The sequence below is a fragment of the Salvelinus fontinalis genome, unplaced genomic scaffold (assembly GCF_029448725.1).
Source record: "Salvelinus fontinalis isolate EN_2023a unplaced genomic scaffold, ASM2944872v1 scaffold_0005, whole genome shotgun sequence".
Taxonomy (NCBI): Eukaryota; Metazoa; Chordata; class Actinopteri; order Salmoniformes; family Salmonidae; genus Salvelinus; species Salvelinus fontinalis.
In genome coordinates, this window is record NW_026600214.1 from 1,290,803 (window position 1) to 1,307,157 (window position 16,355).

Below are 16,355 nucleotides of genomic sequence, written 5' to 3' on the forward strand. Positions count from 1 at the left end.
TCTCTCTCTCTCTCTCTCTCTCTCTCTCTCTCTCTCTGTCTCTCTCTCTGTCTCTCTCTCTCTCTCTCTCGCTCTACCTCTGTCTCTCTCTCTCTCTATTTCTCTCTCTCTGTGTCTCTCTCTCTCTCTGTGTCTCTCTCTCTCTCTCTCTCTCTCTCTCTCTCTCTCTGTGTCTCTCTCTCTCTCTCTATTTCTGTGCCTCTCTCTCTCTCTCTCTCTCTATTTCTGTGCCTCTCTCTCTCTCTCTCTATTTCTGTGTCTCTCTCTCTCTCTCTCGCTCTACCTCTGTCTCTCTCTCTCTCTATTTCTCTCTCTCTGTGTCTCTCTCTCTCTCTGTGTCTCTCTCTCTCTCTCTCTCTGTGTCTCTCTCTCTCTCTCTCTATTTCTGTGCCTCTCTCTCTCTCTCTCTATTTCTGTGCCTCTCTCTCTCTCTCTCTATTTCTGTGCCTCTCTCTCTCTCTCTCTATTTCTGTGTCTCTCTCTCTCTCTCGCTCTCTCTCTCCCCCCCCCCCCCCCCCCCCCCCAGAGTCCAGACTATTGTCTCGCTCCTTCCAACCTGCAGCACTACATACAACGTCAGATTATCACTCAGTGTAAATCCCTGATAACAACTCAACCATGTCAGATAGAAACAGGGCAGAGAACAGACGCATTGACTTGACACGTCGCGGCAGAAATGGTCAAAAATGACCTCAGCGATTGGGGTGTATCATTATGCGGCCTGTCTGACATGGGGGAGACTGGGCCCGGGCGGACATCACACACAGGCCTTCAACTCAAACTGCTTGCTATCATCCGGCGACACTAAGAATGTAATCCTCGCCAACGGTATCAGGAGCAGGGATTTATCTAGCCGAGGCTACAGCTTGGTAGCAGCAGCAGTACCGCCCTGTCGCCCTCGACAACCTCAGCATTCCTTTAGTCTGGGCTACAATCATTGTTTCCTCTGTAGAACAGAATATAAGACAAAAACTAGCTCCTTTTTTGTCAGCCTATAGTCGACCTAGGAACCCCCAGCGGCGACAAGTTGAGGCTAAGAATGTAGTACTGAAATGGACAGCGCCGTTTGTTCTTCTATTGACCGAACACAATGGCTATTCCGCGCTAGACAGCCAGCCAGCCCGTCCGGCTGCCAGCCCCGCACGGTGGGAGTCTTACCGGAAGGTGGGGGATACCATTCCCCTGGTGCTCGGTACCGGACATGCTCTCTCTCTCTCTCTCTCTTTTCCCGCAGCCAGTGAAGTCAAAGGCGGAAGGAACGATCTAGCTGCAGTACCTCCTTTTGTCTTCGCGTGCAGTGCAGTCAGAGCAGCCGCGATGTTCCGTGTGCGCGTGTGTGTGTGTGTGTGTGAGTGTGTGGGACAGAAGCTGGGATAGCTGTCAAAACGGCGCTGTTCAATTCATCACCACACGTAGCCTAATAGGCTACCTGGCCGTCACCGGTTCAGGTGATATGGGTCAGCCTAGAGAAATCTGCGTAGCCTATTTTAGGAACAGCCTAGCTGACGTCACTGCAGTGCAAGAACAGAGTAAGCTACACATGGACATGTATCATCCACAAGCGATCTGCCCTACTTTTAATCAACATGGGCGAGAGAAATCACTTTTCCCCTACCTTTCCATTCTTCTGACCGGAGTGACACTGCCTCCCTGCCTGGTACTCAATCTCCACCCCCGGCCTCACATCCTCTCTCTCTCCGGGTGAGCTGACCTGAGAACCGAACCCCCGGACCTCACTGGCCTCACTAGCCGTCTCAGGAACGTCGCTGTCGGAGTGGTCGAGGAGTCTGTCCCGGCTGACGCTCCTGGGATTCCTGGTTCCTCTCCTTCCCGCGGGAAAGTTATCACAGTCTACAGTCTTACTGTCGCAGGCGTCATCCGCCGAGGAAAACATCCCGTAGGATTTCCGTTGGTTCGGCCCGGTTGTAACCGTTCCTGCCAGGTAGACCGGCAGCTCGTTCTCCCGGTTCCACTGCCTCCTGCAGTCAGACATGATAACGACCGTATCTACTCACATTAATAAAAACAACAACTGTGGATGTAAAAAGGTTTCAGATCAGATCGGTTAAATGGGACAGTCTTTTTTAACCCGGTTGTCGACGGTCTCGCGCTGCAAAGCACCTGTGTTTTGGTGCGACGTGAACTTTGATGCGTCTAGAGGAGAGGACGATTATGATGATGATGATGTAGTGCTCTAGTTTCTATCGGAGCCAGAGTGGGAGAGAGATAGAGAGAGAGAGAGAGAGAGAGGGAGAAAGAGAGAGAGTGAGAGAACGAGAGAGTGAGAGAAAGGGAGAGAGAGAGAGAGAGAGAGGGAGAAACAGAGAGAGTGAGAGAACGAGAGAGAGTGAGAGAAAGGGAGAGAGAGAGACAGAGAGAGAAAGAGAAAGAGAGAGAAAGACAGAGAGAGAGAGAGAGTGAGAGAAAGGGAGAGAGAGAGAGCACTGTGTCACAGCTGGAGCCAGTTGGAGATGAAGGACTGGAGTTCTGCAGACACCCCCACCTCCTTCTCTCCTCTCTCTCTTCCACCCTCTTTACCCCCCTTCATCCCCCTCCCTCTATCCCTCTCTGTATCCCTCTTTCTCCCCGAATCTCCCCACCTCCTTCTCTCCTCTCTCTCCCCCTCCCTCTATCCCTCTCTATATCCCTCTTTCTCCCCCTCTCTCTATCCCTCTTTCTCCCTGAACCTCCCCACCTCCTTCTCTCCTCTCTCTCCCCCTCCCTCTATCCCTCTCTCTACCCCTCTTTCTCCCCCTCCCTCCATCCCTCTCTCTATCCCTCTTTCTCCTCCTTCCTCTATCCCTCTCTTTATCCCTCTTTCTCCCTGAATCCCCCCACCTCCTTCTCTCCTCTCTCTCCCCCTCTCTCTATCCCTCTTTCTCCCTGAATCCCCCCACCTCCTTCTCTCCTCTCTCTCCCCCTCTCTCTAATAAAATGGCTGTTGATAGGCTGACATCAAAACATCCAGGGATTAAATAGTGACCCATATCTGGAATGGACAAAACAGATTGCTAAACCCTCTCTGTCTTGTGTCTGTTGTTTGAGTGTGTGTGTCTTTGACGTGTCTGTTGTGTGTCCGTGTTGTGTGTCCGTGCCGTGCGTCTGTTGTGTGTCCGTGCACTGTGGATGTCCACATATTTTAACAGTTGCTAGTTTCTGGGTTCCCTTTGTTCAATGTGATGTTTTGACCATTGATAGTCCTGGTGAGGCCTGGACTGGACAGTCGACTGTCAAACAAACACTGCAGAGCCTCAACAACATGGTTCGAACGGTCATTTTGACGGATGGTCGGTCCTTGCATCCGTGGTTCCGTCCGTCCTCCCTCAGCTGTTTACAGTGTCGGGGTGGTTCCCTTAGTTGTTGTTTGAACTGCAGATTGCCCCTTTACAATGTGAAGAAAAAATACATGTTTTATCTGAAGATGTCTAATGCCGTCCTGATGAATGGTCTGTATTTATTTGCCTATTTTTCTTTTCAAAATTCTTCAAGTTCTGTCAAGATGCTGGGGGATCATGGCTAAACAGCAAATTTCAAGTCTTGCCATAGATTTTCAAGCAGATTTTTAAGTCAAAACGGTAACTTGGCCACTCAGGAACACTTGGCCTTGTGTTGTAGGTTATTGTCCTGCTGAAAGGTGAATTCCTCTCCCAGAGTCTGGTGTAAAGCAGACTGAAGACGATTATTCTTTAGGATTTTGTCTGTTCTTATCTCCATCCCGTTTCTTTTTATCCTGAAAAACTCCCCAGTATTTGCTAATGACAAGCATACCCATACCATGATGCAGCCACCACCATGCTGGACAGTAAGGAGGCAGTTACTCAGTGATGTGTTGGATTTGCACCAAACAAAAGGCTTTACATTTAGGCCAAAAAGTGCATTCCTTTGCCGTGTTTTTTTCTTCAGTATTACTTTAATACCTTGTTGCATACAAGCTGCATGTTTTAGAATATTTTTATTCTGTATATTTTGTATTCTTCTTTTAACTCTGTAATTTAAGTCGTTATTATGGAGTCACTACAATGTTGTTGATCCATCCTCAGTTTTCTCCCATCACAGACATTGAACTCTGTAACTGTTTTAAAATCAACAATGGTGTCACGGATTCCTCCGGAACTGTCCTCACGCACACCTGGTCTCTATTCCCTTTGATTGGTAATTGTAAGCGTGTAAGCGTGCTCTTTGTTTACCGTTGTCCTGTCGGTTATTGTTACATAGTCTGTTGGTTCGTGTGAGTACCTGTGCTATTTTGTTTTGGGCTTTTGTGCCACGTGTAATGTGCAGGTGATTACGGGTCTCGTCCCGTGTGTATTTATTCAAGGTACTCCTCGCTCTTTCAACCCTGTGTTTTGTGTACGTGTTTGTTTGGTCTTCGTCCCCGTGCCTTTTCACGGCACACTGTAATTTGAGAAATAAAAACTCCTATTACGCATTCCTGCGCCTGTCTCCCGACCCTTAATAATATCAACGTGACAAATGGCCTCATGGTGACGTCCCTGAGCAGTTTCCTTCCTGTCCAGCAGCTCAGTTCAGAAGAACGACTGGGTGGGTTTAGTACATCATCCACAGTATCATTATACTATATATATAATATACTCCATAGCATCATTATACTATATATGTGCTATACTCCATAGCATCATTATACTATATATATACTATACTCCACAGTATCATTATACTATACTCCTTCTTTGCGAGACATTGGAAAACCTCCCTGGTCTTTGTGGTTGAATCTTCGTTTGAAATTCACTGCTCGACTGAGGGACCTTACAGATAATTGTATTTGTGGGGTACAGAGATGAGGTAGTCATTACAAAAGAATGTTAATCACCCAGTTACCAACGTGTGTTAATCACCCAGTTACCAACATGTGTTAATCACCCAGTTACCAACATGTGTTAATCACCCAGTTAACCAACGTGTGTTAATCACCCAGTTACCAACGTGTGTTAATCACCCAGTTACCAACGTGTGTTAATCACCTAGTTACCAACTGTGTGTTAATCACCCAGTTACCAACATGTGTTAATCACCCAGTTACCAACATGTGTTAATCACCCAGTTACCAACATGTGTTAATCACCCAGTTACCAACGTGTGTTAATCACCCAGTTACCAACGTGTGTTAATCACCCAGTTACCAACGTGTGTTAATCACCCAGTTACCAACGTGTGTTAATCACCCAGTTACTAACGTGTGTTAATCACCCAGTTACCAACGTCTGTTAATCACCCAGTTACTAAAGAGTGTTAATCACCCAGTTACCAACGTGTGTTAATCACCCAGTTACCAACGTGTGTTAATCACCCAGTTAGTAACGTGTGTTAATCACCCAGTTACCAACGTGTGTTAATCACCCAGTTACTAACGTGTGTTAATCACCCAGTTACCAATGTGTGTTATTCACCCAGTTACTAACGTGTGTTAATCACCCAGTTACCAACGTGTGTTAATCACCCAGTTACTAACGTGTGTTAATCACCCAGTTTCCAACGTGTGTTAATTACCTAGTTACTAACGTGTGTTAATCACCCAGTTACTAACGTGTGTTAATCGCCCAGTTACCAACGTGTGTTAATCACCCAGTTACTAACGTGTGTTAATCACCCAGTTACCAACGTGTGTTAATCACCCAGTTACTAACGTGTGTTAATCACCCAGTTACCAACGTGTGTTAATTACCCAGTTAATAACGTGTGTTAATCACCCAGTTACCAACGTCTGTTAATCACCTAGTTACCAACGTGTGTTAATCACCCAGTTACCAACGTGTGTTAATCACCTAGTTACCAACGTGTGTTAATCACCCAGTTACCAACGTGTGTTAATCACCCAGTTACCAACGTGTGTTATTCACCCAGTTAGTAACGTGTGTTAATCACCCAGTTACCAACGTGTGTTAATCACCCAGTTAGTAACGTGTGTTAATCACCCAGTTACCAACGTGTGTTAATCACCCAGTTACTAACGTGTGTTAATCACCCAGTTACCAACGTGTGTTAATCACCCAGTTACCAACGTGTGTTAATCACCCAGTTACCAACGTGTGTTAATCACCCAGTTACTAACGTGTGTTAATCGCCCAGTTACCAACGTGTGTTAATCACCCAGTTACTAACGTGTGTTAATCACCCAGTTACCAACGTGTGTTAATCACCCAGTTACCAACGTGTGTTAATCACCCAGTTACCAACGTGTGTTAATCACCCAGTTACCAACGTGTGTTAATCACCCAGTTACTAACGTGTGTTAATCACCCAGTTACCAATGTGTTTTATTCACCCAGTTACTAACGTGTGTTAATCACCCAGTTACCAACGTGTGTTAATCACCCAGTTACTAACGTGTGTTAATCACCCAGTTTCCAACGTGTGTTAATTACCTAGTTACTAACGTGTGTTAATCACCCAGTTACTAACGTGTGTTAATCGCCCAGTTACCAACGTGTGTTAATCACCCAGTTACTAACGTGTGTTAATCACCCAGTTACCAACGTGTGTTAATTACCCAGTTACTAACGTGTGTTAATCACCCAGTTACCAACGTGTGTTAATCACCTAGTTACCAACGTGTGTTAATCACCCAGTTACCAACGTGTGTTAATCACCTAGTTACCAACGTGTGTTAATCACCCAGTTACCAACGTGTGTTAATCACCCAGTTACCAACGTGTGTTATTCACCCAGTTAGTAACGTGTGTTAATCACCCAGTTACCAACGTGTGTTAATCACCCAGTTACTAACGTGTGTTAATCACCCAGTTACCAACGTGTGTTAATCACCCAGTTACTAACGTGTGTTAATCACCCAGTTACCAACGTGTGTTAATCACCCAGTTACCAACGTGTGTTAATCACCCAGTTACCAACGTGTGCTAATTACCTAGTTACTAACATGTGTTAATTACCTAGTTACTAACGTGTGTTAATCACCCAGTTAGTAACGTGTGTTAATTACCTAGTTACTAACGTGTGTTAATCACCCAGTTAGTAACGTGTGTTAATCACCCAGTTACTAACGTGTGTTAATTACCTAGTTACTAACGTGTGTTATTCACCCAGTTACCAACGTGTGTTAATCACCCAGTTACCAACGTGTGTTAATTACCTAGTTACTAACGTGTGTTAATCACCCAGTTAGTAACGTGTGTTAATCACCCAGTTACCAACGTGTGTTAATTACCTAGTTACTAACATGTGTTAATCACCCAGGTACCAAAGTGTGTTAATCACCCAGTTAGTAACGTGTGTTAATCACCCAGTTACCAACGTGTGTTAATTACCTAGTTACTAACATGTGTTAATCACCCAGTTACCAACGTGTGTTAATCACCCAGTTACCAACGTGTGTTAATCACCCAGTTACTAACGTGTGTTAATCACCAGTTACCAACGTGTTATAATCACCCAGTTACTAACGTGTGTTAATTACCCAGTTACTAACGTGTGTTAATCACCCAGTTACTAACGTGTGTTAATCACCCAGTTACCAACGTGTGTTAATCACCCAGTTACTAACGTATGTTAATCACCCAGTTACCAATGTGTGTTAATCACCTAGTTACTAACGTGTGTTAATCACCCAGTTACCAACGTGTGTTAATCACCCAGTTACTAACGTGTGTTAATCACCCAGTTACCAACGTGTGTTAATCACCCAGTTACCAACGTGTGTTAATCACCCAGTTACCAACGTGTTATAATCACCCAGTTACTAACGTGTGTTAATTACCCAGTTACTAACGTGTGTTAATCACCCAGTTACCAACGTGTGTTAATCACCCAGTTACTAACGTGTGTTAATCACCCAGTTACTAACGTGTGTTAATTACCCAGTTACTAACGTGTGCCCTCTACCTCGTCTCCTCCCCCATCTGATGATTAGGCTTCCTACACTTATTGAGAGTCTTTCTGTGGTTGGCAGATGCAGTAAAACATTTGTGTGTATATATATACTACATTCATAATATATACTGTATATATTTTATTTTGTAAAGCTGTCATCAAGGCAAAGGGTATCTATTTGAAGAATCTCAAATATAAAATATATTTTGATTTGTTTAACACTTTTTTGGGGTTACTACATGATTCCATATGTGTTATTTCATAGTTCTGATATCTTCACTATTATTCTACAATGTAGAAAATAGTAAAAAAAAAATAAAGAAAAACCTTTGAATGAGTAGGTGTTCTAAAACTTTTGACCGGTAGTGTACATATGCTACATACACAATATATACTGTACATATTTCATTTTTATGTTTGCTGTCTTTTGGACGTGCCACAGGACTGTGGGCCCAGGGCCTTCAGCCCCGGTAAGCCCCTACATTAGACCGGCCCTGATTTGTGGTAAGTACATGAGGGCGCCATCTTTATGCACCTTGGCCAATGAAAGCACGTCAAGACTCAACTGTCGGAGCTCCCATCTCTGGTTTCGCGATGCAGGCTGTCGAGAGTGACATGGATCCGCTGCGAAGACTTCTATCCAAACGTTTGACCTGAGAAGAAGCACGACTTCATTTTATGTCTTGAGTAAAACTGTTCGTTCGGACCATGAGTAAGTCACTTTTCCTTTAGGCTACTTGTTTCAAAAAGCTTAATTTTAGGTGGCATGAGCTGACAAGATGGACCGGTTGCGCGTTGCGCTATTCCAGATTGACAGAAGTTAAGGCAGGTTGTAATAACGCAACAGGCGTTTTATTTTCGTATGTTCGCGGTAGGCTACCAACCTAAAACACATGTAGTTTACTTAAAAAATAATTCCGTTCAACATTCCAAGTAGCCTAAACGTTTTGTTTTAGTTAGCCTATGTGGAACGTTTTCCATTGCTGTAAACTATTGCTTTGCATTGAATCGTTTTATATAGAAGTAGCCTACACGTTTTGTTTCATTACGGCTGTATGGGACGTTTTCCATTGCTGTAACCTATTGCTTTCTATTGAATCGTTTTATAAAGGATATGTTATTGTGTGTCAGTCCAGTATTTGTAGAGCAGCTGTTTTGACAATTAGATCATTTATTTCGTAACGGTTTATTTTTAAAACATCAAAGTTAACATATTCTAAACTGGGGACAGTTTGGGGGCCTGTCTGTGTGTCACTCCAACTCCTCCTCTTCCTGGGAGGGGGGTCATATTTTAGGCAAGGGTGGGCTGGTCCACTGGCTGAGGGTGGGTAGGGTGGGCTGGTCCACTGGCTGAGGGTGGGCAGGGTGGGCTGGTCCACTGGCTGAGGGTGGGTAGGGTGGGCTGGTCCACTGGCTGAGGGTGGGTAGGGTGGGCTGGTCCACTGGCTGAGGATGTGTAGGGTGGGTTGGTCCACTGGCCCAGGTGGGTTGGCCCTCTGGCCCAGGGTGGGTTGGCCCTCTGGCCCAGGGTGGGTAGGATGGGTTGGCCCTCTTGCCCAGGGTGGGTTGGCCCTCTGGCCCAGGTGGGTTGGCCCTCTGGCCCAGGGTGGGTTGGCCCTCTGGCCCAGGTGGGTTGGCCCTCTGGCCCAGGTGGGTTGGCCCTCTGGCCCAGGGTGGGTAGGGTGGGTTGGTCCACTGGCCCAGGGTGGGTTGGCCCTCTGGCCCAGGGTGGGTTGGCCCTCTGGCCCAGGTGGGTTGGCCCTCTGACACAGGGTGGGTTGGCCCTCTGGCCCAGGTGGGTTGGCCCTCTGGCCCAGGGTGGGTAGGGTGGGTTGGTCCACTGGCCCAGGGTGGGTTGGCCCTCTGGCCCAGGTGGGTAGGGTGGGTTGGTCCACTGGCCCAGGGTGGGTTGGCCCTCTGGCCCAGGTGGGTAGGGTGGGTTGGCCCACTGGCCCAGGGTGGGTAGGGTGGGTTGGTCCACTGGCCCAGGTGGGTTAGTCTACTGGCCCAGGGTGGGTTGGTCCACTAGCCCAGGGTGGGTTGGTCCACTAGCCCAGGGTGGGTAGGGTGGGTTGGTCCACTAGCCCAGGGTGGGTAGGGTGCTTGGTGGTAAATGTAGGACCTAGCTTCCTTCCTGTTATTGGTGCAGCGTTCCCAGTGTTTAAACATAACATAAGAGACTTTGTTAGATGATCAGATATCTAAGACCGTGGTTCTCTAACATCTCCTGGACCCAAGACATCCCCCATGTAATTGTAGTCCTGAACTAGACCAAGACATCCCCCATGTAGTTGTAGTCCTGAACTAGACCAAGACATCCCCCATGTAGTTGTAGTCCTGAACTAGACCAAGACATCCCCCATGTAGTTGTAGTCCTGAACTAGACCAAGACATCCCCCATGTAGTTGTAGTCCTGAACTAGACCAAGACATCCCCCATGTAGATGTAGTCCTGAACTAGACCAAGACATCCCCCATGTAGTTGTAGTCCTGAACTAGACCAAGACATCCCCCATGTAGTTGTAGTCCTGAACTAGACCAAGACATCCCCCATGTAGATGTAGTCCTGAACTAGACCAAGACATCCCCCATGTAGTTGTAGTCCTGAACTAGACCAAGACATCCCCCATGTAGTTGTAGTCCTGAACTAGACCAAGACATCCCCCATGTAGTTGTAGTCCTGAACTAGACCAAGACATCCCCCATGTAGTTGTAGTCCTGAACTAGACCAAGACATCCCCCATGTAGTTGTAGTCCTGAACTAGACCAAGACATGGTCAGCTTTACCTATTCATTTGGGATGGGGACTTTCTCTCTGTCTTTTTTAGACAGTTTACTCTCCGTTAGTCATCCCCTCTTGTAACGGTTTTCTTCCTGGGATGAAGGAGAGGACCAAAATGCAGCGCGGCTAGTGTTCAACATGTTTAATGAACAAAGAGACGAAAACGTGAACACTATACAAAATACAAAATAACAAACGTGAAAACCGAGACAGTCCTATCTGGTGCAGAACACAAAGACAGAAGACAACCACCCACAAACCCCAACACAAAACAAGCCACCTAAATATGATTCCCAATCAGAGACAACACAAAACACCTGCCTCTGATTGAGAACCATATTAGGCCAAACATAGAAACAGACAAACTAGACACACAACATAGAATGCCCACCCAGCTCACGTCCTGACCAACACTAAAACAAGCACAACACACAAGAACTCTGGTCAGAACGTGACACCTCTGCTAACATTGTTGGGGCGAGCACCAGTTCATGCTTTTTAGTAGTCCTGAACTATCTCAAAATCCATCTAGTCAAAGGCTTGATAATTAGTGGACTAGTTGAATCAGGTGTGCTATTTCTGGAACAGTTCAAATACAGGAGGTTCCCCTAGGAGAGGTTAGAAACCCCCTGTAGGATATACTAGCCAGCAAGATCTAGTCAGGGTTTTATCAAGCTAGCCAGCTTCAGTTAGCCAGCTTCAGTTAGCCAGCTTCAGTTAGCCAGCTAGATCTAGTCAGGGTTTTATCAAGCTAGCCAGCTTCAGTTAGCCAGCTTCAGTTAGCCAGCTTCAGTTAGCCAGCTTCAGTTAGCCAGCTAGATCTAGTCAGGGTTTTATCAAGCTAGCCAGCTTCAGTGAACCAGCTTCAGTTAGCCAGCTTCAGTTAGCCAGCTTCAGTTAGCCAGCTTCAGTTATCTCCACATTGACATGATTAGTTGACAGTAGGTGAGGGCGGGAGGTCCTTTTATAAACACGAACTAACTTCCTTGACAACTTCCTTGACAACAGCTCTGCTCAACAGCTCTGCTCAACAGCTCTGCTCAACAGCTCTGCTCAACAGCTCTGCTCAACAGCTCTGCTCAACAGCTCTGCTCAACAGCTCTGCTCAACAGCTCTGCTCAACAGCTCTGCTCAACAGCTCTGCTAAATGCCCTGATTTCTGCAGAGGCCGTATCGCTATAAATACTGTACGTCATTACGTCCAGCTGTTTTTATCGACATGAGATAGTTAAATGGAAACACACTGTGGCAGGCAATTGTCGCATCTACTTTCTATGCAAATTTAGTAAATGTCAACAACAAAAAATCACTGGAGGAGTTAATGGAACGTAGCTACTGTTGTCTTTAGTAGAGTTGGGAGTTAGTTGGTGACTGGAGCACTTGAATGTCGGAAGAGCCATAGGAAATCCCTGATGTCCTGTGCAGGCAGGTGAGTTAGCCTATTCTTTGTTTACGGCAGCAGCTGTAAACTAATCCGATTGCTAGAATGTTACTGGCGTAGCCTATAGTTTGTTTTAACTCTTTGATTAAACAAAACAATAAAAAAGGGGTCCCTGAAAACATAGCCGTTTGAGAAGCTAACAGTCGACAGGTCTACTAGCCGTTTGAGAAACTAACAGTCGACAGGTCTACTAGCTGTTTGACAAGCTAACAGTCAACAGGTCTACTAGCCGTTTGAGAAGCTAACAGTCGACAGGTCTACTAGCCGTTTGAGAAACTAACAGTCGACAGGTCTACTAGCCGTTTGACAAGCTAACAGTCAACAGGTCTACTAGCCGTTTGAGAAGCTAACAGTCGACAGGTCTACTAGCCGTTTGAGAAACTAACAGTCAACAGGTCTACTAGCCGTTTGACAAGCTAACAGTCAACAGGTCTACTAGCCGTTTGAGAAGCTAACAGTCGACAGGTCTACTAGCCGTTTGAGAAACTAACAGTCGACAGGTCTACTAGCTGTTTGACAAGCTAACAGTCAACAGGTCTACTAGCCGTTTGAGAAGCTAACAGTCGACAGGTCTACTAGCCGTTTGAGAAACTAACAGTCGACAGGTCTACTAGCCGTTTGAGAAACTAACAGTCGACAGGTCTACTATCTGTTTGAGAAACTAACAGTCGACAGGTCTACTAGCTGTTTGAGAAACTAACAGTCGACAGGTCTACTATCTGTTTGAGAAACTAACAGTCGACAGGTCTACTATCTGTTTGAGAAACTAACAGTCGACAGGTCTACTCTCTGTTTGAGAAGCTAACAGTCGACAGGTCTACTATCTGTTTGAGAAACTAACAGTCGACAGGTCTACTCTCTGTTTGAGAAGCTAACAGTCGACAGGTCTACTAGCTGTTTGAGAAGGTAACAGTCGACAGGTCTACTAGCTGTTTGAGAAGCTAACAGTCGACAGGTCTACTAGCTGTTTGAGAAACTAACAGTCGACAGGTCTACTATCTGTTTGAGAAACTAACAGTCGACAGGTCTACTAGCTGTTTGAGAAACTAACAATCGACAGGTCTACTAGCTGTTTGAGAAACTAACAGTCGACAGGTCTACTATCTGTTTGAGAAACTAACAGTCGACAGGTCTACTCTCTGTTTGAGAAGCTAACAGTCGACAGGTCTACTATCTGTTTGAGAAACTAACAGTCGACAGGTCTACTCTCTGTTTGAGAAGCTAACAGTCGACAGGTCTACTAGCTGTTTGAGAAGCTAACAGTCGACAGGTCTACTAGCTGTTTGAGAAGCTAACAGTCGACAGGTCTACTATCTGTTTGAGAAACTAACAGTCGACAGGTCTACTAGCTGTTTCAGAAACTAACAGTTGACAGGTCTACTAGCTGTTTGAGAAGCTAACAGTCGACAGGTCTACTAGCTGTTTGAGAAGCTAACAGTCGACAGGTCTACTAGCCGTTTGAGAAGCTAACAGTCGACAGGTCTACTAGCCGTTTGAGAAGCTAACAGTCGACAGGTCTACTAGCTGTTTGAGAAGCTAACAGTCGACAGGTCTACTATCTGTTTGAGAAACTAACAGTCGACAGGTCTACTAGCTGTTTGAGAAGCTAACAGTCGACAGGTCTACTAGCTGTTTGAGAAGCTAACAGTCGACAGGTCTACTAGCCGTTTGAGAAGCTAACAGTCGACAGGTCTACTAGCCGTTTGAGAAAGTAACAGTCGACGGGTCTACTAGCTGTTTGAGAAGCTAACAGTCAACAGGTCTACTAGCTGTTTGAGAAGCTAACAGTCGACAGGTCTACTAGCCGTTGGAGAAGTTAACAGTCGACAGGTCTACTAGCTGTTTGAGAAGCTAACAGTCGACAGGTCTACTATCTGTTTGAGAAACTAACAGTCGACAGGTCTACTATCTGTTTGAGAAACTAACAGTCGACAGGTCTACTAGCTGTTTGAGAAACTAACAGTCGACAGGTCTACTATCTGTTTGAGAAGCTAACAGTCGACAGGTCTACTATCTGTTTGAGAAGCTAACAGTCGACAGGTCTACTAGCTGTTTGAGAAACTAACAGTCGACAGGTCTACTAGCTGTTTGAGAAGCTAACAGTCGACAGGTCTACTATCTGTTTGAGAAGCTAACAGTCGACAGGTCTACTAGCTGTTTGAGAAGCTAACAGTCGACAGGTCTACTATCTGTTTGAGAAGCTAACAGTCGACAGGTCTACTAGCTGTTTGAGAAGCTAACAGTCGACAGGTCTACTATCTGTTTGAGAAGCTAACAGTCGACAGGTCTACTAGCTGTTTGAGAAACTAACAGTCGACAGGTCTACTAGCTGTTTGAGAAGCTAACAGTCGACAGGTCTACTATCTGTTTGAGAAGCTAACAGTCGACAGGTCTACTATCTGTTTGAGAAGCTAACAGTCGACAGGTCTACTATCTGTTTGAGAAGCTAACAGTCGACAGGTCTACTAGCTGTTTGAGAAACTAACAGTCGACAGGTCTACTAGCTGTTTGAGAAGCTAACAGTCGACAGGTCTACTATCTGTTTGAGAAGCTAACAGTCGACAGGTCTACTCTCTGTTTGAGAAGCTAACAGTCGACAGGTCTACTAGCTGTTTGAGAAGCTAACAGTCGACAGGTCTACTATCTGTTTGAGAAGCTAACAGTCGACAGGTCTACTAGCTGTTTGAGAAGCTAACAGTCGACAGGTCTACTATCTGTTTGAGAAGCTAACAGTCGACAGGTCTACTAGCTGTTTGAGAAACTAACAGTCGACAGGTCTACTAGCTGTTTGAGAAACTAACAGTCAACAGGTCTACTAGCTGTTTGAGAAGCTAACAGTCGACAGGTCTACTAGCTGTTTGAGAAACTAACAGTCGACAGGTCTACTATCTGTTTGAGAAGCTAACAGTCGACAGGTCTACTATCTGTTTGAGAAGCTAACAGTCGACAGGTCTACTATCTGTTTGAGAAGCTAACAGTCGACAGGTCTACTATCTGTTTGAGAAGCTAACAGTCGACAGGTCTACTATCTGTTTGAGAAGCTAACAGTCGACAGGTCTACTATCTGTTTGAGAAGCTAACAGTCGACAGGTCTACTATCTGTTTGAGAAGCTAACAGTCGACAGGTCTACTAGCTGTTTGAGAAGCTAACAGTCGACAGGTCTACTATCTGTTTGAGAAGGTAACAGTCGACAGGTCTACTATCTGTTTGAGAAACTAACAGTCGACATCATCTGTCCATGTCCTGTAATGACTACAACATCATCTGTCCTGTAATGACTACAACATCATCTGTCCTGTAATGACTACAACATCATCTGTCCTGTAATGACTACATCATCATCTGTCCTGTAATGACTACAACATCATCTGTCCTGTAATGACTACAACATCATCTGTCCTGTAATGACTACAACATCATCTGTCCATGTCCTGTAATGACTACAACATCATCTGTCCTGTAATGACTACATCATCATCTGTCCTGTAATGACTACAACATCATCTGTCCTGTAATGACTACAACATCATCTGTCCTGTAATGACTACAACATCATCTGTCCTGTAATGACTACAACATCATCTGTCCTGTAATGACTACAACATCATCTGTCCTGTAATGACTACAACATCATCTGTCCTGTAATGACTACAACATCATCTGTCCTGTAATGACTACAACATCATCTGTCCTGTAATGACTACAACATCATCTGTCCTGTAATGACTACAACATCATCTGTCCTGTAATGATTACATCATCATGTGTCCATGTCCTGTAATGATTACATCATCATCTGTCTATGTCCTGTAAAGACTACATCATCATCTGTCCTGTAATGACTACAACATCATCTGTCCTGTAATGACTACAACATCATCTGTCCTGTAATGACTACAACATCATCTGTCCTGTAATGACTACAACATCATCTGTCCTGTAATGATTACATCATCATGTGTCCATGTCCTGTAATGATTACATCATCATCTGTCTATGTCCTGTAAAGACTACAACATCATCTGTCCATGTCCTGTAATGATTACATCATCATCTGTCCATGTCCTGTAATGACTACAACATCATCTGTCCTGTAATGACTACAACATCATCTGTCCATGTCCTGTAAAGACTACATCATCATCTGTCCATGTCCTGTAATGATTACATCATCATCTGTCCATGTCCTGTAATGATTACATCATCATGTGTCCATGTCCTGTAATGATTACATCATCATGTGTCTATGTCCTGTAAAGACTACATCATCATCTGTCCATGTCCTGT

General features: G+C 45.2%; 2 protein-coding genes across 3 annotated transcripts in view; one reads left to right on the forward strand and one right to left on the reverse strand.

Moving 5' to 3' along the window:
- The window catches only part of LOC129842010 (dihydropyrimidinase-related protein 1-like), a 6,476-nt gene extending 4,006 nt beyond the window's left edge, over positions 1-2,470 (reverse strand). Inside the window, exon 1 of the mRNA XM_055910383.1 lies at positions 1,616-2,470. Within this exon, the coding sequence (XP_055766358.1) occupies positions 1,616-1,993 (378 nt within the window). The 5' untranslated portion in view covers positions 1,994-2,470. The remainder of the gene's footprint in view (positions 1-1,615) is intronic.
- wfs1a (Wolfram syndrome 1a (wolframin)) overlaps positions 1-16,355 on the forward strand; it is a 111,847-nt gene that overhangs the window by 27,154 nt on the left and 68,338 nt on the right. Inside the window, exon 1 of one of the 2 annotated variants that reach the window (XM_055910378.1) lies at positions 8,402-8,557. The exons of the other annotated variant lie outside the window; for it this stretch is intronic. Within the exon in view, the coding sequence (XP_055766353.1) occupies positions 8,554-8,557 (4 nt within the window). The 5' untranslated portion in view covers positions 8,402-8,553. Of the gene's footprint in view, positions 1-8,401; positions 8,558-16,355 lie in introns of those variants that run through there. 2 annotated transcript variants of the gene reach the window in all.